We start from the raw sequence: 25,737 nt of genomic DNA, 5'->3' as shown, positions 1-25,737 counted from the left end.
CTCTCTGCTCCCTGGTGGTTTTCTCCCCTTTTGGGCTCACGTATTTGGGTGGGTGCAGTAAGGTAGGTTTTCCCTGAAGGTGGAGGCAAAGATGGGGAGAAGGAAGCCAGCTGATTGGCAGCAGCAGAGCCCCTTTCACCGTGGGAGGAGCTGGGGCAAGTGGAGTGGGCACATGCTCGGCACACTGGGATGCCCGACCCACAGCTGGACATGTGATGGCAGGGACATGGGAGAGAAACTGAGTCAAGCTGGGCTCCAAGAAGTGGGATGAGCTGAATTCATCTGTCCGCATGGAAATCAGTCCTTGTAGGGCCCAGACCTCAGCCTGGCTGCAAAGGGCCACCCTGCCACTTTTCATTCCTTGCCGAGCCATTCCTGGGCCCGGGACTAATTCTACCATATTTTGGAAGATATAGGGAGTGCTTGGTCAGAGTCCTGCCCACCTCAGCTTTGCCAGGTGGGTGAGGAAGCTGCTGGTGGGAACTTAGTTGTCCTGGCCTCTAGCCCAGGTGGGTCAGTGCCCTGGGCAAGGACTGTGACTTCCTAAGGGGTGGCCTGTGCCCAGAGAAGCTCAGAAAGCATGTCTGTGCAGGGAGAAGGGAAAAAGACACTGCAGAAAGACAGAGCTTGGAGTCTCACAATGGTCCTTTCTGGGCCCAGGGGGAGGCTTGTCCTGGCCTCAGGCCCACTGAAGACCCCTGTGGCCTTAAAATAAAATACCCTTTTCTAGCAGAGCAAACTGGGCCATGTACCTCATCCCTAGCATGTCAGTTCCACACGTCTGGCCTCTAACTGCCGGCACCAGCATTTCTTTGCCTGAACCTCTTCTTTGGCCTCCGCACCCTTCTTTGTACCCTGGGGCAGGCCAGAGTGCAAGTACCACGGAATTAGGGGTGGGATCCCCCAGCTCCTTGCCCCTCAGGGATATCTCTGAGGCATGTGCTTGACATTGGCTCCTGAGTTCCAGTCACTCGCAGTGTTCAAACACCTGATAACACTGCACTGGCTGCTTTCCCTCCCCTGTCTCACTTCTCTCACTTCTTCTTTCTTCCAAATAAAACATGGCACTTGAATCCTGTCTCAGGATCTGTATCTGGGAGAGCCCAGCAGACAGCAGAAAAGTGTTTCAAAGGCCGCAGGACGATGTGAACCCCACCATGCCTCTTTCTGGTTGTCTGGAAATGAGAGCCAAGCCCCAGGCACCCCGATAGCTCCTTTGCCACAGGAAGGAGCTCAGCCCACTGGTGACCTCATTGCCAGCCGAGGCGCCTACCTCCAGAGTACATGTCGAAAAAGTCCTGTCTCAGCACCGTCCCCGTGGTTCCTAAGGAGTGAGAGAGCAGAATTGTTATTTGCTGTAATGTGTCATTCTGCCTGTGATTTTGTGGAAAACGAGTACTTTTTAGTCTAAGGTCTAAATGTAGAATGATGACGGAATAAGATCAGGTCCTGTAGAAAGCATGCAGGACTAAGCAGGTGCCCAGTAACTGCTGGCCTGATCTGAGAGGCACAACATAATGGAGGAGGGGCTCTGGAATCGAACAGAATTCCACCAATCTGGGTCTATGTTCTGCCTTACCACTTCCTAATGCACGACTTAGCATTTTGATCTCAATTTTTTGCATCTGATCAATGGGCTGTGGGAACTAAGTAAGAAGATTTTAAGGTAGATAGAATATAAGGCACAATTTAGCTGCGAAATACAGATGAAAATAACAACTGTCGTTATTCCCACCCAGATCGGAAATCTGCAGTTTGAGTCCTCTGACTCTTGAAGGGAAGGGGATTTTCGGTGGGGTGAACCGCACTCGGTGTCCTGAGTTCAGTAATTTCAATTGTGTTTTGTGGGTTTTGCAAAGCATCCAAGACCGACGGAGAACCAGGTGTCCTGGAGGAGAATTGAAAATTGCAGTTCTCACTGTCTGCCACTAGATGGGGGTGTTGCAGAGGGGATGGCAGTTCCCACACTCACCACCGGTCCCCTCTCCCCCAACAACCCGGCCCCCAGTCGGTCTGGGTTCCTGAAGAGGGTAGACCCTGGGGCCTGGGTGGTGGAAGCTTTCCCGCTGGGTGGGGGGGGGGGCAGGGAGCTCACATCGCAGCTCCTGCTGGATTCTTCCAGCCACTAATGTCCAAGCCCCCGGGGCACTTCACCTGGGCCTCTTGGAAGGGGGAGTATGAACCTGTTAAACTGAGATTATGAGCACTCGCGGATTTTTCTGGAATTAGAGGGAGGAGATGCAGTTTGAACCGTTTCTCAAAGTCATCTCTGCTCCCTAGAAGGTTAAAAACCACCAATCTTCAACGATCTTTTTGTCGTTCTGGCTCATTGTACAGATGAGGGCCCTGACCCCGAGGAGAGATTCCTTGGACTTCCCCAGAGCTGGCATACAGTAGGTGCTGCATTCATGCTCCGAGACCTTTCTAGCCTAGGGAGGTAGTTCAGGTGAGTGATTAAGACCTGGAGCCAGCCAGACCCTGGTTAAAATCTAGATGACTCTATTGGCTGTGTAACCTTGGCCAAATGAGCATGGTGCCATTCTAGCATGGTGGTGGGGTTCAGTGAAACAGCTAGCACATAGTAAATGCTCAATAAATGTTTGCTTTTAGTATTGTTGATGGTTGTTTTTATTTTTGGGCTTTGTGAGGGATGAGGAAGGAGACCCCGGTTTGAGCCCGTGTCATCAGAGACTCTTTGAGAGGTCTTCTCGGGCAGTGGCCCACTTGGGAAGGGAACCCCAGCAGGTTGCAGCCAGGCCGGCTGTGGCCCGAGAGAGTTCTGCAGCCCGAGGGGTGCTGAGACCAGCCCGAGCTGCTGTACGCCCTCCCTGCAGGAGGGGGCCACCAGTGGAGCGAATCAGGCCTTCCTCTCCTCAAGGCTTTGGAGAAGGCCCACCCTTCTTGCCTCCTACCCTCCCAGCCCCACCTTCCCGAGCTCCCAGGAAGTCGCCCAGGGCTGCCCTCTGACCCTGCTCTGGCACGGCTCCTGGGAAATGCTCCTCTCGGAGGTTCCAACCCTACCCTGTCACTCCCTAAGTGCGGGAGTGTGGTCACGTGCCACACACAAGCTTGACCTTTCTCTCCTGAGTATCCACTGTGCCCTTTTCCCATCTGCCCTGACCTTTGTCCCAGGAAGTGGCCCTTAGGTCCAGGGAAATGGCCTTTCTTCCCCATCTAAGAGCTGAGGGCAGAGCGGAGGGTCTTGGCTGGGGCCAGATCACATGGTCTTTACTCGAACCCTGTAAGCCCGCCCCTCCTGAAATGCATCCCTGTTTCAGGCTTGGCCTGCAGTTGGCCTCCCATTCACTGCTTGCTGGAGATGCAGGGTCAGTGAGGCTGAGGCCTCCCCTGGGTCTTCCTGCCTCCAGCCTCCTTGCTTTAAGCAGGAAAGAAGTTTCTGGAATGCAGGGCTGGGCCTCATGCCCTGCTCAAAGCCTTTCTGAGGCTCCTCACTGCCCTCTGCTCAAGCCCACCCTTTCCGGTAGGACCCATAGCCCCTCGTCCTCTGGCCCTGCTGGCCTCTCCAGCCTCGCCTCTCGCCCTGCCTGCTTCCGTGTGGCAGCCAGAAAGGCCCGGCGTGGCCCCCAGCCCTCTCCTCCCTCCCGCTTCCCTGCTCCCTGCCCAGTGCTGCCCCTGCCCGAAGCAGCCTCCCCGCTTTTCTCCTGGCCCCTCCCACCACCCTTCAGGCCTTAGCTGACCATCACCTCGCCCCCCCAACTGCCCCTGCCCCAGCTCTGTGCCCCAGCCCTCAGAGCTGTGCTTCTTTCTCCACAGACGCTCACCACACTGCAACTGTTTGTGGACTTCATGGTTACCCAAAGGGGGCTCTGAGGCCCGGCCTGTTCTCTGAGCTCGCGGCTGACCCCCCAGCACTCTGGGCAGGGCCTGGCCCGCTGTAGCTGCTGTCAAATGTGGCTGAATAAATGGGTGAAAATGTGCACTCAGCTCCTGGTCACATGTTGTCCTTGATTGTCCCTTGTGGTCTCATGGGTGTTGGTTTAAACCTCACGGAGAAGCGTGTCCTCCTGGGACAGGCACGCAAGGCAGGGGCCTGGCCAGGACCGTGGCAGGACCGGGTCCTTCTTACCTTCTGTTCCCACAGGCCGGCCAGGCCTCCCCCTGAAGCTATGGGTGGCCCAGGGGACGTGGCAGGGGGTGACTGATGCGGGCTGAGTGAATGCACACCTCTCCTCCTCTCCCCCCAGTGGGGCTGTCTGAGGGGTGGGTCAGCAGCTCACCGTTCACCAGGGCGATGTTCAGGCCTCTGCCCACGTTGTCCTTCACAGGACTCATGATCCTGCAGAACAGAGAAACAAAATACGACAGTCAGTCCTGAGCGTGGAGTGAGCACTCGGCTTCCGAGACTCTGGGTCTTGGAGAGGCCCACATGGTGCCAGGAAGCCCGCGGCAGGACTGGGCCATCTGTTTCCCCCTGGCACCGGCCGTGGGCTGGATTCTCCGAGGCCTCATGGCTCGTTTGGACCAGAACAGTCGGCTCTGAGGTGTGGAGGCGAGGACGGCCCCCCTCCCCAGGCCGGGAGGCAGAACCCAGGATGCTGCTGCTGTCCTGTGGGGTCTGGGATCCCCGCGTGGAGCCCAACTATGCCTGCCCACCCAGTATCCTCACTCCTGTCTTCTGGTGTCCTTGGGAAAACTGTCTTTCCCCATCTTAATCCAGGGGTTTCTGTTCTGGCCACAGTGCCAGGCCAGGCCAGGCACAGCCATGCGACCCAGGCAGCCAAAGAGGCCACCTAAGGACTTTCACAGGGCAATTCGGATGGGAAAGCTCTCTCCCCTGTGGGGTGCTGGCTGAGGCCAATGTGCAGACCCCACTGTGGTCCCCTCCTTTCCACACCATGAGGCCTGTCTTTGGTAGAGGAGAGTAGAGCTGAGACCATGTGAGAGGGAGCCCTGATGACATGGCTGGAACCCGCGGATGCAACTGGTCCTGAAGCCGCTGTCTCTGGCCTTTTAGGTACGTGAACCACTAAGGTCCCTGCTCTGCCTAAGAAAGGAGGCGTTAGGTTCAGGATCCTGACGAAAGCCCCTGTCTCTGGCTTTTGTAGGAGAAACTTGCTGTCCCACGGCCTTAACTACCCAGGTCTTTCTCTTGCACCTGGATGTCCTGGTACCTCCTGGATTCAGACTTTGATGCCTGGATCTTGATCTTGAAACCTCCCCATAGACATCTCTCTTCCTAGGAAGCCCGGCAGCTTGACTGTCAGACAGACCTGAGTTCAAATCCTGCTTCTGCCACCAGTGAGCTGAGTGACCCTGCCTGACCCTCGATTCCTCATCTTTATGGAGGGGATAAGCATAGCCTCACCTCTGGGAGTGCTGGGGGGTTGAATGAGAAGGTGCTGTAAGCACTTAGCCAGGTGCTGGCAGGCACAGAAGCTGTTAGAATTTTTGTTATTTGTGGCTCACCCACCCTGAGCAAAAGGAAGCATGTGGAAGGTGTGGGTTGGTCTCGAGGTCTCTCAATTAGTTAATGAATGAATGAATGAATGAAACAATACACAGGAGCTCCTCCGGTACTTACATGTGGTCTTCGAAGCATATGGAGGGGCCCACGACGTTGGCAGCCCCACTGACGATTTTAAATGCAAAGAAGTTGGCAGGGCAGGACTTACTGAGGTTACACTTGGTCTTCATGACCCCTGGGGAGGGAACAGGCCAGACTTGGTGGCAGAAGCTGTGTGTTGGGCCACCCCAGAATTCATTTTTGGGCTTCCAGTCCCAGCCCCAGCCCCAGCCCCAGCCCCAGCCCCAGCCCCAGCCCCAGCCCCAGCCCCAGCCCCAGCTCCAGCACAGTGCCCGACTCAATGCAGGCCCCTGTAAGTGCATGGGGAGTGATGAGTGTTAGTAATGTCAGTCATCGTGATGCAAAGATTCCCTTGAGAACCTTTCTCTGGGGCTACAGCAGCTTTTTGAACTCCCTGTCCTCCAGAGAGGTCTCTGTTGACAATCTCCTGGGGCCCTAGCATGGTGGGTAAGAGTGTCTCTCACCAGTGGGCTCCCTTGGGCAAGTCTTCAACCTCCTCATACCTCAACTTCCTTATCTGTAAAATGGGATAACTATGGCAGCTTCCCCACTGGGCTCTTGTGAGGAATAAATGCGCACAGGTTACTAATGACTACTCTTCTTATTATCACCCAGTCATCACTCATTTGTTGAGCACCTACTGTGGGCTGGACCCTGGGATACAACAGGGAACAGGTAGGCAGTGTCGGGCCTCCCACTCAGTGCTTAGCACGGTCCTTGGGACCCACTGAGGACACAGTATGTGGCAGCTCTGATTATTGCAGCTGCTGTTAAGACCTGTGTCCTCTCCACACGGCCCTCACAGGGCCGACCCAGGAGGTCCACGAAAGAGGAGACACGTAAGATGAACCCCCAAACACAGCTGCTGAACCATTCGGTCTTGGTGGGCTCTTTGCAAGCTGGGACATCAGCTGTGCCCTCAGCCTGGCAGGTTCTAATTTATACTAATGGATGTTTTCAACACCCCCTGACAGTTGAGAAGGTAGCATTAGGGAGGACTGATAAACATGAATTAGAGAAAATCTACCTGCAGAGGGAAAGTGGTAGTTGGGCAGAGCCTCCCTTCCAGCCCCTGGGCGCGTGCGGCTGAGCTGAGCCGGGCCACGCGGGCTTGGGGCAAACCCCCAGGCCTCAGAGACGTGGCACAGGCAGAGGGTCTGCTGTGTGCTGTGCGTGGGACAAGTGCTTTATATTTATTATCTTGTGAAGTCATTTCAATAGCTCCTGTGCCTGGCACAGAGTAGGCACGCAGGACATAGTCATTCATTTGATGACCACTCAGAGCGTTGGGCCGGGGCCGGGAGGCGGGAGGGAGGATGTGTTAGGGATGAGTGGCGTCTCCAGGGCCCTTGCCAGTCTATAGGGAGCCCCTATAAGAATCAGGAAAAAGTGCCCACAGGTGCAAGGCTTGGCATGTCTGTGGCACTTCCAAGTGGGAAAAGGTGCCCCTTTTTAGGAGTGAATGCAGCCCATGCCAGGACACTCTGTTGGGTTTTGGTCCCCTTGGCTAAGTGGGCAGCCCTGGTGATCTGAGTGGATGGCTGTCCCAGGCTCTCTGTCCCTTCACCCTGAGTTCCAGCACACCCAACCAATGAGTGTATCCACGGCTCAATAGGGACACGGTCACCAGAGAGTGAGGGCTGGGAGGAGAGATACCCTGAGGAGCTGTTCCAGAGAGCGTGGGTGTCCAGGCCCATGGCTCAGAGAGAGGGCTGGAGATGGGACAGGACCCTCCACAAGGGTCCCAGCCCCTGGCAGCAGGGCTGGCTGAGATGAGGCTGGGGAGGGGTCCACTTCTCTTATGAACCTCGGAGCCCCACCTCTGACCACGTGCCCCATCATGGAGACGCCTGTTTACTCTCAAGGCCAGAGGGGCTCATCTATGCTGGAGGTGTGTTCCAGGCCTTGGGAACCACCCGAGAGTTTGCCCGGAGCCTAATCAACTGCAGCTAAGGCTGATAAACCCCATGTCAACAGGTCGGCTTAAACAGGCTTTTCCAGAATTGATTTTCTGACCATACAGCCTTCACAGTCAAGCTGAGGGATGAAGGAGATGACGCCCAGGAGTCTCAGCCACTGGGAGGCAGGGGATTTGCTCTCTGAGTTTGGGCTTCAGTGCCACCCCACCAGTGCCCAACCCTTGTGGGAGCCCAGGTGCTGTTGTTCAGGGCATGAAACTGAGTGCTGGGGATATGTGGCCAGAAAGCTTGGGCTGCTCCTCAGAAATCTGCTGTGCAACTCTCTAGGAATTTCCCTCTCTGCCTTCGGCAACTGTAAAAGGAGGCAGTTGGTTCAGATCAGGGGTGTCAAATAGGTTGCCTCTTAATGTCAATGATCTGCTATTAGAGGCCGCCTGTGGGCTTGGAGGGGAGCAGTGCTGGGGTTGGTGGGTGATGCCTACCATGGGAGTGGGCAAGGAGGCAGGCAGCAGGTGTGCCTGCATGTGCCACCTTCCCAGCAGAGGACATCTGAGTGTCTGTTCAGCACCAAGATGCTGTGACTCTGTTTCCAATTCAGAGGATGACTCAGGAGGCTTCAGGTAGCTGGGGTTCGGGTGTAGGGTGAATGGTTTGTGTTCATTTTTACAGTAATTCCACAGTGCACTGGGCCTCCCAGGCCTTTGGGTCAAGTGAAATCCCTTTCCTGGAGCTGCATTCCTGCTTGGTCACCGTGTGTCAGGGGGAGGGGGAGGCATGGTGGTGTTGCCTCTTGGAAGGCTTTGGACTAGATGGGGAGGTTGACCCATTCCACCTTGGCCAAGAGAGTTCACCTCTCTGAGCCTCAGTTTCCTCATCTATGAAATGGGGATAATTACAGCACCTACATAGGATTGGTGAGGATTGCATGAGATGCCTGTGAAGTTCTGAATACATTGTCCGGCACACATTAGGCACTCCGTTATTGTAACTATTATCATCATCATTACTATCTCTCCTTTCCACCTCCTCCGCACCTGGGGAGCTGGGTCTGTGCTGTTCAGACACCTGCAGTGCCCAGCTTTGGAGGTGTCAGCATTCCTGCCCTCCCAGTGCTCTCTCCACTCTCCACTCCTTACATCCCTGACTCTGCAGTCAAGGTCTCCACTGGAGCCCCAGCATTCCTGCCTCTGGGCCTTTGCATAGGCTGTTCCTGCTTCCACAAGGAATAGCTGAAGAGTCACCTCCTCCCTGATGCCTTCCCTGACCCCATCCCATTGGCAAGGGTGGCCCTCCTGGAGCCCAGAACACTTTGCCCCACCACTCTTGGCACAGTTGGCACTTCTACCCCAATAAATAGTCAGCACCCCCTTCTGTCTGCCTCTGGGGCCCCTGTAGTGCCCTGCGTGGTACTGGTATGGTTCTTTGAAGTGGGAACCATGAGCCAATCGTAGGGTCATTGCCATGGTGATAACAAGCACCCCCCCCCCACCTTCATAGCTCCCAGTGGGTGGGGGGAGTTAGAGAGGGGGAGGCAGTGGTGCTGGGCCAAGTGTTGAGACAGGTGAGGCAGGGACAGGCACAGTCCAGACTGCAGAGGGAGGACTGAGGGAGGGGGACAACTGAGCTGTTCTTATCAGCCTGAGAAGGGTCATCGCCACGGGGCTCAGGGGCTTCAGAAGACACATTGAGCTATGGGAGGAGAGAGCCAGATAGGTTCTGGAAAAGGAGATTTTTCTGGGACCTGCAGGGCTGGGACTAGAGACCCTGGGTCATCTCATCCTAAGGCAAAGTGGTGCAGGGGAGGTACTTACGGATCTCCTTGGGCCTTTGACCTGTTGGAGAGAAGACCGAATCTGGTTAGAGAGAAGGGGCTTTGGGCCCTCCCTTCAGGATGGAGGTTGGGGGCTGGGGGCTAGAGAGTGGGAAGAAGGGAACTGTGGGAACTGTGAAGAGTGGTGTCAGCCTGGCCGAGCAGAGTCCCCCTCCCATGGCGGGTGCTGAAATGAGCTAAAAGTCCCATCTCATCTGGGAGTCCTCCTCACTTGCTGCTGATACCCTTTCAAACACACACGCAAACACATACACAAATATACGCACATACAAGCATATATAAATATGAACACACATGTACACACACACACAACATGCATGCACACACATACCTGCACACACATGCACAAACACAAGCATGTACATGTACATAGACACATGCAGATGCACTAACACATACAAAGGCACACGTGTCCACTCATGTACACATGAACGTGCAGACACACAGAAACACACGTAGATGACTCTCTCATGATTAAAGAGAAGCAGGGCTCTGTTGTGAGACCCACCGGAGTTTGAGCCCTGCTCCTGGCTGTGTGACCGGGTGTGAGCTCCCTTTGACTTCACAGGGGAGCCATCACGCCCGCTCTCACAGTCTGTGAAGATCCAGTGGGGTCAAGCTGTGAGGGTCCAGCCCAGCACCTGGCACCTAGCTTCAGTGAAGGGCCGGAGGGCGTGGCTCATGCTGGTCAGCATGTGGGAGTGTCCCTTTCTGACTTCCCCCAGCACCGACTGTCCGCGCTGGGCCTTAGGGCCCGTGGTCACTTCCTGACGTCTCGTGTGCACTGTATCCTGGTTGTTTCTGGGGTTCCATGTTAGGTCTCCCACCATACTGGCAGTGAGTCCTAGAGGGCAGGGCCCCCAGTGGCCACAGAAATTCTTGGGGTGGGAACTTTCCTTTTTTGGGGGACCCTCACACTGAAACACTTTCTATTTGGTCATCAGGGGGCTGTTCATCCTGGAGTGCCCCTTCCCCCTGCCTCCAGGACTCCAGGAGTAGGATGGGACCCCTGCTGGACCAGTCATAATATTGTATTCCCCTGGGACAGTCCTTCCCTGGGCTGATTTATGCCTTGAGGGAGAGAGAAATGCTTCTTTCAGCTCAGCGAGAAGATGAGCATCTGGAGAGATGTAGCCATCACTCCTACCTTATAAAGCTACCCATGGAATGAGGTTAAGTGGCAGCAAGCAGAGCCCAAGGACATAGAGACTCTGGAGGCTTTGTGGGGGCCCCTAGATCTAGCCACACTTGAAGCCCAATATCTATGGACTCCCCAATTTTATGACACAAGACATTCCATTATATTTAAACTAGAATTGGGTTGGTCCCTCCCACCTGAAAGAACTCTGCCCAGTTTGCCAGGTAAATCAGGAGTTCTTAATTTCCTGATTTCTATGCTATAGGCCCCTATGGTGGCTTGGGAAAGTCTATGAATAAATTAATTCCCAATTCTCTTGACACACTTAGTACCTCCTATTGTAACAGACTGCAAGTTATTAAATCATGAAATAAAATAGATTGGATTAGAAAGGAAACCAACTGTATATTAATATATAATAAAAATATTAGAAAATAAATGTGTACTCTAGTAATATTGCTTCTATATTATGCATTAACTACAAGGTGGGGTCTGTGCAACTAGGTTAGGAACCTCTGAAGTAAGTGAGTGTTACCTCTTCCGGGGCCCAAATTCTAGTGGGTTTTGATGGTCACTTTTCCCATTGGTACATTTCCTGCCGTTGTAAGCATTTCTAGAGACTCTGGATCATGTTAATGCACTCTCATTTTTGTATATTTTGTAATTAAGTCTGTCTCCCCAGCTCAGACCATGAGCTGGGGCCATGTGTTCCTCACTTCAGGGTCTGGGACCTAACACAGAGAAGTCGCTTGATGATTTTGGCTGGAGGTGTTGATTTATCAAACAACTTCTGGCGTCTCCTTTCAAACACTGTCTCCTCTCCCACCTCAGGCTGGGGCTCTCTCCTCTAGAGGACACTCCTGGTCTTCACTCTTGCCCTTAGCCTCCATCACTGACCTGGGCCCATCTCCTCCAAGGCCATCAGCACAGCCCAGTCAATCTCTCGTCTGTAAAAGCAGTGCCCCGGGCCTGGGGACATGGTGGCCACCATGCATCTGTATAAACCATCCTGACCTGGGTATGAGCCCTGGTTGACAAGTGGATGAGGTAAGGGACATCTGAGACTCCACTGTGGGGAGTTTGTGTTAAAGACAGCATGACTGGCTTCTCACTGCTGTGAAGCTATGAGCTGACCTGGGCCACTATATGTTACTATGTTTGACTGTGTCACTGGAGGTGGTTCTTGGTCTTTGAAGAGGACAAGTTCAGAGGCATAAATCCCTCCCCTTTATCTCCTTCCTTTGACAGGATTTGGATCTGGGAGACTTGGGTTCCCATTCCTATTCTGACATCTACAAGGGGGAATTTGGAAGCTTCTCTTTTCTCAGACCACATGAGGTCATGCATGAGTCCACTCCACAGCCACAACATGGAGCACCCTACGGGGCATTTGTGTAGATTAAATGAGACCATGGGTGTAAAGCAGCTAGCATCCATCACTCATCCAACCCCCATCCATCACCCATCCATCATTCATCCATTACCCATCCATCACCCATCCATCATCTACCCCTCCATCCATCCATCTATTCACCCATCCAACCATCATTCATTCATCCATGTATCACTCACCGATCCACCCATTTTTCTTTTATTTATTGAATGTTTACTGAGCATCTGCTCTGCACCAGGGGTTAGAGAGATGGATGTACACAAGGTAAACTTCCTGTCTTCAGGAAGTTTACATTCCAGAGGGTGGAGATAGACAACAACCAAGTAAACAAATAAATAAATGACATTGATGATAATGCTCTAAAGGAAATGGGCTGACATGAAAGAGGCTAAAGTGGGAGGAGGAGGGAGGAGCTATAGCTGGGTGGTAGGGGATGGCATATGAAGAGGTAACATTTGAACAGAGGCCTGAAGGCTAAGCGGAGCTGGCCAAAGGGAGATCTGCATGAAGAGGGCCCCAGGAGGAGGGAACAAGGTTGGAGGGAGGGATAGATGCTCAGCCCCTTCCTTAGCCCTGGTCCACAGGCCCTGCCCCTTGCAGTGAGCTGCACTCACCTAGCCAGCGGGGCAGACGGATGGCTTTCCTGCTGATGTAGCTGTAGTTGTGGATTAAGATCAATGAGATAATCAGGACAAAGATGAAGGACAGGAAACGAAACAATCCTGCAGAGCAAGGAGACACTGACATGAGCCCACAGCACCAGGCCACATCGCAAGGTCATGTAGCGAGACTCCGTGTGAGTCCTTGCCAGATCCCCAAGGGAGACCACGTCGTGAGACCCCACGTTGTAGATCCACACCACGTCCATACTGTGGACCAGTCCAATGGGCCCACGAGGAGAGAGCAGTGTGAACCACATGATCATGAGAATGGTGAGATCACGCAGCAAAATGGTGGGCTGCATTCCCCCAAGTGGGACCACAGGGAGAGAAAGTTAGACCACACCTTCCTGGAGCCCTCCAGAGAGAAGCTCTAGGGGTGAGGCCTGGGAACACGCGGCAGGAGGGCAGGAGGTGGGCTCTGCTGCAGACAGCCCTGGAGCTGAGCCCTGCCACAGGGGTCGGGGAGGCCACGGCCAGTGCTTGGGGCAGCCATCCACCGCTGTGTGACCTTGGATGGGAACTTGTCCTCTCTGACTTGGAGTCCCTCAGCCACAGAGTGGACGTGGTAACACCCTTGCCACTGAGCCCATGGCTTACAGGCAGAAATGTGATAGTTGTCACCAGTAGGCAGCCTCCAGGGTGACTTGGGGAGTGGGGTTTGTCCCCTTACATTTGCCATCAACTCCCCTTGATAGCCAATCAAATAGCCATACATAGCTCTGTACAGGACACACACTGGACTTGCTGAGGTGGCCTCCCCTGCCTCACGGAAAGATTGCTGCTGGACCCCCTCCCATCAGTGGGGAAAACCCCGCACATGGGATGGACCACCCCAAGCTCCTGGTCCTGCTCTTTGCTCTCCATGAGGGTGAGAAGCGGGCTCCAACACACCTTCCTGCTCAAGGACTCTGGTGGCTCTGCTGCCTTCCGAGTCTACTCTCACCATCAGGCAAGTTCCTTCACTCCTCGCCTGACCTCCCTCTCGGCATCTCCCTTCTCCTCAGCCCTGAATTCAGCTCTGTGGCCTTGTGCTGGTCTCAGGCTACGTGGGGTGGGCGAGAAGGCCCCCTGGATCCTGTGGGGTGGAGCGCGGGTGTGCGGGGGCCCTCATCTTTGAGGACACAGTGTGGGGTAGGCACCCAGGATTTCTCTTGGGGATCATATTACACATTCTCGTTTCGTGCCAGGCACCGTGCCAACAGCTTTTACATGCGTTATCTCAGTTCATCCTCACAGAAACCCTGTATTGGATCCTACTGATTATTCCTATTTTACAGACTAGAAAACTGAGGCTCAGAGAGGCGGTCACTTGGCTCATAAATGATAGACGTGGTATTTGAACTCAGGCCTGTAAGCTGACTTTGTGACTTGTGCTCTTAACTCCCTCACAGCTGTTTTGGAATGTCAGTGACTTGTGCTCATTTCCTATTCGGTGCCTCAGTTTCTCTATCTGTACAAAGGAGGTACAGCCTGAAGGTGTAGACTGGAAGGCAAAGGCTTCTTCCTCATGCTCAGCCCTATGGCATGAGGATCCTAGTAGAGCCTTCCTTGAAGCAAATATTTTGCCCCTAATTTCCAACCAGGGTTAGGTGTTTCTGAGATTAGGACTCCCCATGTTCCCAGCCAGGTTGGGGTCCCTGCACCAAAGTTTTCCTAGCCCTTCAGCCTAGAGGCAAAGTCACCTCTCCCACTCCTCCAGGCTCACCCTGGGTTGGCTTCCTCCTGTGATTCTGGCCTGACCACTTGAGAAAGATACAGCTAAATGACCTCCGAGTCCAGAACAGCAGACACTGCTGACAGAAAATGGTTCCCAAACCAATCTCGGACCTCAACCTTGAGCCCTAGAATCCTAGAGCCCTACCTGATACTCTCATCCTGTCCAGGTGAGGAGTGGCTTGGGCTCAGCAGTAGCCTGTGGAGAGAAGAAAATCAAATTGGAAACTGGTGTCTGGGGTCTGAGCGTGAACAAGACTGAAGATTAGGGACGGGTGTCTCTAACTGAGGTCACCGTCCTTTCAGAGGTTCCTCACCATCTGCCATATGAACAGAGGAGCAGTTTTCTTTTTTCCCCTCTCTGCCTCCACCTCTCCTTCACTGGAATTTTATATTGAACATGTCTTTTTCACATGTAGAGATTAGAAAGTAGAGTAAGGTGCAGTGTGTCAGCCACAGTCTCTTGGAGAATTGATTTCCGCATCCATCTCCATCCATCCATCCACTCACCACTTATCCATCCATCCATCCATCCATCCATCCATCCATCCATCCATCCATCCACCCACCCACCCACTTGTCCATCCATCCATCCATCCATCCATCCATCCATCCATCCATCCATCCATCCATCCATCCGACTATCCATCCAGTCACTGAGAGACACTGAACTAGCTAGCCCCATGGAAACCATCGGGGACCAGAACTTAAGAGATCTTTGCTGATGTAGCAAAATGAAGAGCAATCAGGACCCGAGTTACAGGTGAGTTTGTGCTGGGTGCCGTATATGCATTATCTGCTTTACTCCTTACCCCACCCCCGCATTTTTGGGGTGAGTAACTAACACTCACCATCATTAAACTCAAGGTTACTCAGCTCGCAAGTGTCAGAGTCAGAATCTGGATGCCAGTCTCTGGCTGCCCAGTCCCCAAAGGGTCCCACTGCCCCTGCTTTGTGTCAGAGGATAGTTGAAATGCCTGGCAGGGGATGATCATCCTTGGGCCCACCTCTCCCCTGTGCCAAGCCCCAGAGGCTAGGCAGTTACCAGTGATCGGGCAGCTTTGAAAACCCCAGCAGGGCTCTGGAGATGCTGGGGAGCAGATGGGGGCTGGAGATAACTGTCCCAGGTCTCAGATCCCACAGCCAGATGAGGGCTTCTGATGGCCTCTGAGGGCAGTGACTTGCTCCCACTACTCTTCCCACCCCCCACCCATCCTGGAATCTTCTTTACCCCAAGAATCTATCTCAACAGACATAGTGTCCAAAGCCCAACCGCCAAGGATCCAGATATGAGCCAGGGGCCTTGGGATTGAGGTGGCTGGGCTGGGTCTGTCCTTGATATTAAACAACAGCAGTAGCAAAGGCAAATCCATGTCCCCTCTTGAGAATTATAGAAAATCCTCCACTGTCCTGGCCCTACCGGTCTAGGGCCTTCTAGGTGAGAAAGCTGAGCTGTGACCTGGCCCCACCCACGGAGATTTTGTAAAAGTTAACTTCCTGAAATTCAAGAGACCAACTTTTTTATTTCCATAAAAATATATTATGCTCTTGAATGTCCTTGGGGTGACCTCTAAAGTTGAGGAGCCCAGGCGACTGGATGAGGCCTGAAGGACATTGTGTGGGGTCCCCTGTGCGGGGACTATTTAGGATAGCTGGGGGCGGGCAGGATGGAAGGACATGGACAGGTTCAGAGAGAAGGGAGAGGGGGGTAGACAGACGAATGGACAGACGTGGGTATCCCCAGGGGGTATGCACAGGGACAGAGACTAGAGACACAGATGAGGAGAGGGGGGAGGGGGAGGTGGTGAGAGAGGGGCAGAAAGAGAGAAAGCACAAGGCAGAAGAGACAGGGACAAGGAGGACAAAGGGAAAACGAAATGTAACCTGTGGACAGAGAAAGAGAAGAGACAGAGGGTGGGGCGCATACCGGGGCAGGGAGCTGGTGTCTCGCTGCCATGCCCCTGCCAAGCAGGGACTCTGGCTTCAGAGCAGGGGCAGGGGAGGGACAGGGGCAGTGAGGGCTCTCCCAGCCCAGTGTCCCTCCTGGTGAGTCCCCGACCATCCACTCAGCACTTGCAGAGCTCTCTGCTCCCCCGAGCCCCCGAATGGCTCACCTTGCCAGCCCGTAGGAGCTCTGGAGTTGAAGCCCAGGACTGGTCTGCTGGGGGTGGGGAGGGAGGGAGGATGGCCCCTGGGACAGGCATGCAGGCCGGGTGGGACAAGAATTATCTCTGCAGCCACCCAAACTCCAAACAGTTTCTTTCCTCCTTGTTTCTGCTGAGATGTCCCAACCTGTTATTCAGGTTAGGAAGGTCTGGGGCAAGGGCACAGGGAGAGACGTCCTCCTGCCCTCCCTGTGTGGTTGCTTGATGGGCCAATCAGAGTTTTTCCTTGGATGGGTTTATGGAAACTGGGGGAGAGGCTGTTTTCCCCTGATGATGCTAAGCTAGACGTCAGTAAGTCCGGGGCTGCTGAAGCCTCTTTCCCAGCCATTACAGCACATCGCCTCCTGTTGCAGACAAGTCCCACCAGAAGATGCAAATGCAAGGGCTTGAGCAGTGGGGCCTGTGGGTGTGGCTTTGGTTCCAAAAGAATCGGGCAGCACAAGGTCCGTGATGCTGGGAAAGAGGACGGGCTTCGTGATCAGACAGGCCTGAGCTTGCCACTTACTAGTTGTGTGTTTTGGGCCTTGGCTCCCTCTTTTGTAAAATGAGGGTGATGCTATTCACCTGTTCTGAAAGGGGCGTGCGGCAGGGAGGCACCTGTCTAGATGGGGCTTGCTGGCCTGCTGACATCCGCCTGGCTCCTCCCTGCTGGCAGCCCCGCCACCTGCTGCTTTCTGCTAGTGCACCTCCATGGCAGGTTCCCACACGGATGTTTGTTCTCTGCAGAACCAAAATGCCATCACTGTAGCTTGCTACCTGGTTGCTTGTGACATTTCTTAATGACCCCATAGGAGCTGGGACACCAGCTTCCTTCTGTTTCCTGGAGCCCCCTGTACAAAGGGGCCTTCCAGGTCAACCATGACCTGCCCCAGAATCAAGCTGGGTGGGGAGAGGGTTACTCTCTCTCTAGGCTGGGAGGGTTGAGGGGACCACCTTGGTGGAGAAATAAGTGGGTATTTCCCTGCTTAAATCTGGTCTGTGCATCCCATTGCTCTCAGGATAAAGGCCCAAGTACTTCACGTGGCTTATGAGGCCCTGCAAGATCTGACCCCGAATGAGGGTGACCTTGCCAACCTCATTACCTGCTACCCCTACTCCACACTTGCTCTAGCACCCAGAACTGCCCTGAGGGAGGCTCTCCCCCTCTCCAGCTTGGCACATGCTCTTCTCTCCACTTGGACTGCCCTTCCCTGCCTCCTTCCCTTGGGCATTTCTCCCTTGTCTGCTGGTCCTTACCCAGCATGCCTTTGCTGTTGGAAAGACAACACTCCAAAGCTGTTTCCTAGCTCATCCTGAGGATCCAGGGTCAGCACTAGCCCTAAGTCCCAGGTAAAATGGAAACTGAGCTCTGTGAACAAGCTCTGCACTTTTCCCAACATGGGCATTAGCCACAGGTTCCACCTGATGTTACCAGGTCATTTCTAAGGGGCCAGAGAGTTCAGAGAAAGGGTTGCAAGTGGCAACAGCTGCAGCTTTATGGCTGGGCATTCACTAGCTTTAGTCCTTCAGTTTTTCCAGCACCTGCTGGCAGCCAGCTTTCCTCCTCTCTGACCCAGGCACACCTCAAATTACTGCCCAAATTCCAGAAAGCAGAAAGAGCCCATTTAGATACACCTGGGAGAAGAAATGGCAAACACATGGCATGCGTGCTGTGTCTTGGTCCCCATGCGCCCATGGAGGAGGCTGAGGCCTGAAGAGGGGGAGTCACATGCCCAGGGTCTCACAGCTGTGCAGACAGAGCTGGGGCACACACCATCCACCGCAGGCAGCAGGTCCCAGGCTCGCCCTCGCCCATCACATCCCAACAAGGAAGGGGATGGGCACGAGGGAGTTCTGCGTGCCCGGGAAAAAGCTTGATTGACTCTAGAAAAAAGTCTTTCAATTGGAGCTCAAAGGATGAGCCTGCACTGAGAAACTGTCCTGACCTCAAGGATGCTGATTAAATACCACTGAGAGCTTGAGTTCTGCTTCATTTAGAACTTGAACATTCGGGGCAGGATGGCAAATATGGCATCTGTGCGGCCACTCTGCGGCCCCAGCCATGCCAGACCCCACGAAGCAAGCAGAGCACTTTTTTGGCCGAGAACAGAAGAGGGTGCAGGTTCTTTCCCAGGATATTTGTGATCCAAGGAGTGGGGCCTTCTCTGTGTGGAGCACAAGGCCAGTGGGTTGGAAATGGGTCCTCCCCATAGCAGCAGCCTCCATGAACCAGAGGAAACACAGTAGATGTGGCTGAGGCCTCCCTCTCCCCACAGACAAGCCTGAGATGTCACAGGGGTCACACCCTGAGCAGCACTGAGCCGTTCGAGTCTGCTTGGACAGGAGTTATTTGGGGATCTCTGTGACATCTTAAAAAAAAATCCTACTTAATTATTCATCCTACAATATTTCCTGAGAATCTCCTCTGAGCAATCACTATGCTGGGGTGAGGGCTGGGGCAGGGAACCAAGGTTCACCCCTACTAGAAACACAGTGTAAATGGCCATGGTGCAGCAGGATAGGTGCTCTAGGAGGGGTTCCTTCAGGGGACCTCCTGGCCTGGGGGCTATCAGAGAAGACTTCCTGGAGGAAGTGACATCTAGGGAGATGAAGTTCTCCTGGAAGGTGTTCCAGGAAGAGGAAACAGTATGTGTGGAGGCTCAGAGGAGAGAGAGAATGTGGTACTGTGATGGTAGAGTACAGAGTGAATTATTAGGGTCTTAAGGACTGGGGGAATGGCCTTGGGCTTTGTTCTGAGGGCGATGAGGGGGCGCAGGAAGAATTAAACAGGGTCAGCGTGGAGGCAGCTCTTCCCCCAAGAAGCCTTCTCTGAACCCTGGCTCCTGGCCCTTCCCTGGCACTCCAGTGATCCTCCCATTAAGGAACCCCATTGGTCCCTGGTCAGCCCTGACTTGGGGGCTGGCCTCCCTTCCAGGCAGCGGCTCTCAAGTGCCCTCCTCACCCACATCCCTGGTGCCGACACCAAGGCACACAGCAGATGTGCAGTAAGTGTTGTCAGAAGGACGGAGTGGCTTTCTGCTTGGAAAAGAAAATAAGTGAAGAAAAACTGACAAAACAGGAGCTGCTCTGGTATCTAAATAGCTATAGTACTTCCTTTTTACCTCAGGCCTAACATTTGTCTCCAAAGCTGAACTCTGTCCAGAGGATCTGTTTAGACATTAGGCTCCAACTCCTTCCTCTGGAAATTCCAGCTCAGGCCATTTTTCTCACCATCCCTGGAAATTCTGTGGATTAAAATGTCACCAAAGGCAGGGGGCACTATCTGGTTTCCCACTGGCTTCTTTCTGTTCCTCCGTGCATGGCAGGGAGTCATTGCACAGGAGAGTGGGGGTGGAAACTGCAGAGTTTTTTCTGTCCTGAGTTTACAGCCATCGGAGCCCAGGCCTGTGTCCGGTCCTTTATGTAAACTCCCAGTATTTATAGGCAGTGATTAATCATGTCCCCAATACAGAGGGAGATAAACTGAATAAACCTATAAACAATAGGCTAGTGGCTCCAACAGTTTGTCCCAGTGACATTTATTTCAGAAGGAAATAAGCCCATTATTTCCATTATGCCCTGTTTTAATTTTATTTATTGGTTTTCATGGTTTTCTCCAGCTCTGGCCAGCAGCAGAATTTTTGGCCACACAGGGCCCCACAGCAGGAGACGCAGGAAAATGTGAAGAGACAGGATTCTCAGGGCTCCTGCCCACCAAGTTCCTGAAATGTTCTCCAGACTAAGACAACAGGCACTGGGGTGAGACCCTGCCTTCTTTTAACTAACTTAATCCTACAGCAGCTCAGTGAGGAGTTTGGGGAAACTGAGGCACAGAGTCAGAGGAAGAAACGGTCTCAGAGACCAACCTAGGCAGAGATGAACCCAGGAGCCCACGTTCTCAACCACGCTCTGTTCTACTTCTCTGGACCAGGGCTCAAAAGTTTTCTAGAAAGGACCAGAGAGGAGATACTTTGGGTTTTGTGAGCAGTATGTTCTCAGTCACGACTACTCAGCTCTGCCATTGTCACAGGAAAGCAGCTGTGGACAGTATGGAAATGAAAGAATGTGGCTGTGTTCTAATAAAACTTTATCAAAACAGGTGGAGGGCTGGATTTGGTTGTGGCCCGTAGTTTGCGGACCCCAACTCCAGGTGCGGCCCCTCTTAGCCTAAGGTGGACATGAGCCCTGCTCCCTTTGCCGGGCTTCAGCCTGAGCCTGCCTGGGTTGGGCGGGCGGGAAGGCTCCCAAGGGATTAGAGCTCCTAGTATTCTGCCCCTCGGCCCTCCCTGCACCCCTGCCTCCTCGCAGGGAGGCTCCACCAGGCCCCTGCTCGCTCTGCAGGGCCCAGCGTCCTGCTCTCGGTGTCCACGTGGGTTTTCAGGGCCGACTTTGCTCCCAGTGCACCTGACTAGATTATCGCCTGCAGGTGCTGCAGTGCCCAGCCCCCGGGAGGCCCCCAGTGAGTGGCAGCTCGAGCCATATTTGCACCTTTGGGTTTGCAGAGGTTCCTCTGGCTTGGGAACTGCAAGTCCGTATAATATTAAGACTCTTAAGAGTGGGAGCTTCAGAGCACCATCTGGGTGCTGCCATCTGTCTGCGGACATAATCCTCTCTCAGCCTCAGTTTCCTCGTCTGTACACGGCCATCACAATCTTGAATTTAGCGAAGATTAAGTGAGAGAATGTACCCAAGGAATACGGCGTGGAGGAAGTGCTCCTGACAGTTAAGCGAGCAGCCCCTTGCTCTCTCCCTGGGGATGTCCCCCGTGCCCTCCATTCTCCCTCTCAAGGAGGCAGAGGTCTGTCTGTCCAGGGTGAGAGAAGCTGCGCTCGGATGGGGAGGGGCTTCTCCAGGCTCTGACGGGGCAGCAGGTTGTCTGGCCAAACGTGCAGCCTGTTCCCCTCCAGCACTGGGGGGGAGGGGGAACGAGGGTGGGATGATCCCGGGCTGCTGGGCATCTTCGGGTTTGTGCCCCTTTGCTGAGCGCCTGACTGACTGTGGGCCCCACAGAGGACCGACTGGGTCAGGGAAGGGCTGCCTGGAGCATCTGGGTCGCCCCTGACCGCCGCAGGCCCGCTGTTGGCCCGCCTGAGGCACCTCAGCTGGGCGAGCATGAGGCATTCACCTCGGACCCAGTGGGTAATTTTGCGCCTTCCCACGGAGGCAGCTGGGTCGAGGCTGCGTTGACTAACCCAGGCGGGGCCTTGGGAAGGCGCTGGGAGATAAATCTTCCCCGGGGAGGTGTGGGATCCAGAGATCTCGGAAGGAGAAAGAATCTTACTAATAATCATAATAATGATTCTAACAAGTGCTATGGTAGTTAGTCTGCCCATTTTGAAGCCTGTGTCGTTTCATTCAATCTTCCCAGCAGTCTTGGGAGGCAGGTTATTTTCTTAACTGCACTTTATCCATGAGGAAATTGGGGCTTAGAGAGGTGACCTGCCCAAGTAGAAAGTGACTCACACTAGTAGGATGGTGTGTGCAGTGGCGATGAAGTAGCTCTGGTGGGTATCGATTACTTCGGTTGTCTGTCCAGCATCCACTCTCCCTTCTTCCAATGATTGACCTCATACCATTGTGCAGTTGGGCAGGGCTGGCCCCATTCTGGCTCCAGGGGTGGCCACATGGCCCAGGCCTGCCTGATGAGTGGGTTCCATCTCTTGGTCACAGGGGGCCTGCCCTGTGGGACTCCGCCTGGCCTGGGCCTACTGACCCTTACACAGGCTGGCCGCTGCCCACTGGAAGCCTTGCTAGGCCTGCCCAGCCCAACATGTTGGCAAACCATGGCTTCAAGCATCCCCCCACCCCTTGGCCCAAGGAAGGGCCCCTTCACTCTGTAGGCTCCCAAATTTTTATTGGAACAGAGTTGCTGGCTCTGTATGTAAACATGGAGTTGGGCTCGGAAAGAGGCTTGTGAAGGATGAGCATAGGACAGAACCCAAGTAGCAGCTGCTCCTCCTCGGATGAGACCAGCCTGGCTTCAGAATCTTGTCTTTCTAACAGATGGACAGACTGGAGCAAACCCTGGGCAAAGCCCAACTCTTCCCCACAGCTGTACTCGGCCTGGGGGCGACCACCCTGCTACCTCACCTCCCACCACCAGTTCCTGCCTTCTCTGTGCAGAACTGCCCCTCCTGCGCCCCCCCCCCCCGCTTCTCTTAGATTCTGCTGTGCCCAAATGCTTACCCACCCTGCCCTCCTACCCCTGCTAGCATTCCTTTGCAACTTTAATCTCAGAGAAGTCTCTCCCGATTCCCGGGCTACTTCCTTTACAGCGCATGGCAAAACTGTTTGGAAACGAATATCTGTACAAGTTGCTTTTTTACTTTCTGGCTAGGACCATGTCTGCTTTGCTATCCTGTCTTGTTAATCATTGAATCCTTGTTTATCTGACATGCAGGCTAAATTGCTCATTGAAGGAATCATCTGGAAAGATACTCCTGCGCCGCTCTCTTCCAGCCGTGGATGTAGAATCAGCTACATCATGGAGGCAGTGCTGCGTGGTGGTGGGAGCACACTGCCCGGGCAGGCTGTTTAATCTCTCAGTGCCTCGGTTTCCCACCTGCAAGATGGGAGTAGTAACAGTGCCTTCCTCATGGAGGTGATGTGAAGATTAAATGTGTTGTTATATAGAGAGTACTTAGCACAGAGCCTGGCACACAGTCGGTGCTGTTGCGTGTGTCTTGGTGGTTATTAATCTAGATGCCAGACAGTGAGAACTACAGCGAATAATAGGGGACATCCAGGTGATCACTCCCATTTTAAGGATGAGAAAATCCAGTCTTAATCAAAGGAACGGTCAGTCTGACATTACATGGCTAGAAAACCTCTCAAGACCATGCACCTATGTTGTAACCTTTCAGACCATTATTTTTTGAGAAAAATGAGAGTTGGGGCCAAAGAACAACATTCTTTCCCTCTTCATTCATTCTTCAGATTTTTGTGTGGCTCGTAGTTGACTGTCAAACGTGTTTTATGAATGACCAGATGAGTGAATGAATGAAGAAATATCAAGAGGCCTCTATGGTTAAGGAAAAATGCCTGCCCTGTGAGTTATCAAACCCCAGGCTTTCACACCCCGCCTCTTTCTGGTGCCCTTGGCAGGCACAGCTAATTACTCACGGCATACCTTTGCTCTAAGTCAGAGCCGGCCTCGAATCCTTATCATGGTCCCCCTTTAACTGATCAGAATTGGCCCCTCAGATAGAATCTGCCTGCCTTCCTCGGCCTGATCTCAGAAATCTGTTTCACATGCCGTTTCCTTCCATCTTTCTCGGGCGCTTTCACTTCTTATTTTCTCTCCACCCCACCTTCCTTTTCTTTTCTCTCAAAAATGTGCACCCAGCGGTACTGCCCTTTGCATCCTGGTAGGAACATACCTGAGGGCTCAAGGATCCCACTTCCCCGCTGCGGTGGAGAAGGCGAGAGGGTCCGGCTGGGGCCTCAGGTCCGAGCCAACCAACCACCGCCCTGGTAAGAGGGTCTGGCCTCCTGGTCTCAGAGGGGCTGGGGCCTCCCAGGCGGGCCCTGTGGGTGCCGCAGGCCCGGAGCAGGCGGAGCGGCTCATGGATCACCTGGGCTGGCCAACTGCTCCTGGCCCTGCCCAGACTCTGCCCTCCTTCCCAGAGGCCTGCCATAAACTCTCCCTGCCCTGTGAAAAAGCCTCACCAGGAAGGAGGAAGTTAGTGTAAGGGCTCAAAGGCAGGAAATGGGTGTAAAGTCCTGCCCTGTGAGGAGCCCCTGGGAGCCCTGGCCGGGGTCCAGGCTGTGAGCGTCCCTTCCCCAGAGTTCTCTAGGCCTTGGCGGAGGAGGTGAGGCTGGGAATCGGAGCAACTTAATAAGGAACCATCTACCACTATCGCTGCCTGAAAACACGAAACAAAACACACAAAGCACCGCCCCCCTCCAAACCAAACCCGTGCTGACAACCTCCCCTGGCCCTGGGGACACAGTGGGGGTGGGGGTGGAGTTAGGGTTCGTGAAGGTGCTGTCACTTGGTCTGAGGCCCTGGGTCAGGGTGGAGGCTGCTGGAGAAAGCAGGGAGGAGGTGAGCCTGGGGCAGGGCTGCGGACAGACTGTGGGTTGGGGTGGGGCAGCAAAGGAGGGGGGTTCAAGGGCCACTGGAGAGAGTGAGAGTGAGCTTGGGTGATAAAAGCCCCCCCGCCCACCCCCCCCATCAGAAGTGAGAAAAATAGAGAAAGTGGTCTGGGGGAGATTCTGCATCCAGTTTGGGGCATGTGGAGTTAGGAGTTACAGCTGGAGGACAAGCAGAGAAGGACCAGCGCCGGGTGGAAGTTCAGTGCACCGGTGGGTGCAGTGTTTAATGCCCCTCTCCCTAGGGCTCCAGGTGCATTTAGAGGGGCTCAGTGTCCCCCACTCCCCATTCAACCCCCCACCCAGGGCTTGTCCCTACTCATGATTCTTGTTCCTGAGGTCTATGCCCCTTAGGAGGAGTGCTTTCCCAGGAGGCACCATGTACCCCAGGGGCTCGTGCGGCCTTTCTCGCATGTTTGCCGACAGGGGATGCTTCTGTACTTGGCGATTTCTACCCTGACTGCTTCCAGAAAGGCTGTGCAGCCTGCTTGAAATGACCATCCAGGGACAGGAGGTCAAAGAGCTGCTCAGGAAATAAAGACCAGTACCTGGGAGCTGGAGGGGGGATGAGGGTCCTGGGGACTAAGGTGGCCCCCAGGCCTGTGTTCTGGCTGCCCAGCTGGTCCCTGGGGAGGGGAAGTGGGCACCCTGGGGGAACGTCCAGGACAGGCCATGCTTTCCTGCGTCATGACTGGTTTGGGGCCTGGTTTTGTGTATGTTCCCCTCCCCTCCCCTCCCCTCCCCTCCCCTCCCCTCCCCTCCCCTCCCCTCCCCTCCCCTCCCCTCCCCTCCCCTCCCCTCCCCAGCCTGGACTTTCTGCTCTGGGCCGGTGCTTCTTGTTCAGATCTGACCTCCACCGTCACCTCCTCAGGGAGGCCTCCACCCCTGCTGTTTAAAGTAAACAAGCAATTGAATCATTGAATTAAAATCCAGATAAGTTCTGTGAAGGAACACATGACAGCGAATAGCTGGAGAACTTCCTCCTTTCAGCAGAGGGCTAGGGAAGCCTATTCAGAGGAGGGAGCTTTGGGGCTCTGTGGCTCTGCTGGTTTCCTGTCTGTGTGGTAACAAATAGTGACTTTAAACAACGCAAGTGTATTATCTCACAGTTCTGTAGGTCAAAGGTCTGACACAGGTCTCAGGGGACTAAAATCCAGGTATTGGCAGGTCTGCATTCATTCTGGAGGCTCCAGGGGAGGATGTTTCCTGGCCTTTTCAGCTTCAGGAGGCCTCCCACATTCCCTGGCTCATGGCCCCTCCTCCATATTCAAAGCCAGCCATGTTGCATGCCTATGGCC

The 25,737-nt window shown here is 54.1% G+C and overlaps 1 protein-coding gene across 2 annotated transcripts in view; it reads right to left on the bottom strand.

Moving 5' to 3' along the window:
- FAM3D (FAM3 metabolism regulating signaling molecule D) overlaps positions 1-24,020 on the bottom strand; it is a 30,634-nt gene extending 6,614 nt beyond the window's left edge. The window contains exons 1-7 of one of the 2 annotated variants that reach the window (XM_081159608.1): positions 23,725-24,020; positions 14,350-14,400; positions 12,441-12,548; positions 9,276-9,296; positions 5,543-5,660; positions 4,239-4,297; positions 1,274-1,324 (exon numbers count right to left, since the gene is read on the bottom strand). In XM_081159608.1, the coding sequence (XP_081015734.1) occupies positions 1,274-1,324; positions 4,239-4,297; positions 5,543-5,660; positions 9,276-9,296; positions 12,441-12,548; positions 14,350-14,362 (370 nt within the window). In that variant the 5' untranslated portion in view covers positions 14,363-14,400; positions 23,725-24,020. Of the gene's footprint in view, positions 1-1,273; positions 1,325-4,238; positions 4,298-5,542; positions 5,661-6,009; positions 6,063-9,275; positions 9,297-12,440; positions 12,549-14,349; positions 14,401-23,724 lie in introns of those variants that run through there. The other variant, XM_081159609.1, reaches the window with a different exon arrangement.
- Between the last annotated feature and the right edge of the window lie 1,717 nt (positions 24,021-25,737).

Source organism: Miniopterus schreibersii, assembly GCF_964146895.1.
Source record: "Miniopterus schreibersii genome assembly, chromosome: 15".
NCBI lineage: Eukaryota > Metazoa > Chordata > Mammalia > Chiroptera > Miniopteridae > Miniopterus > Miniopterus schreibersii.
The sequence above is the reverse complement of the archived record's forward strand: the minus strand, read 5'-3'. Positions and strand labels throughout refer to the sequence as shown.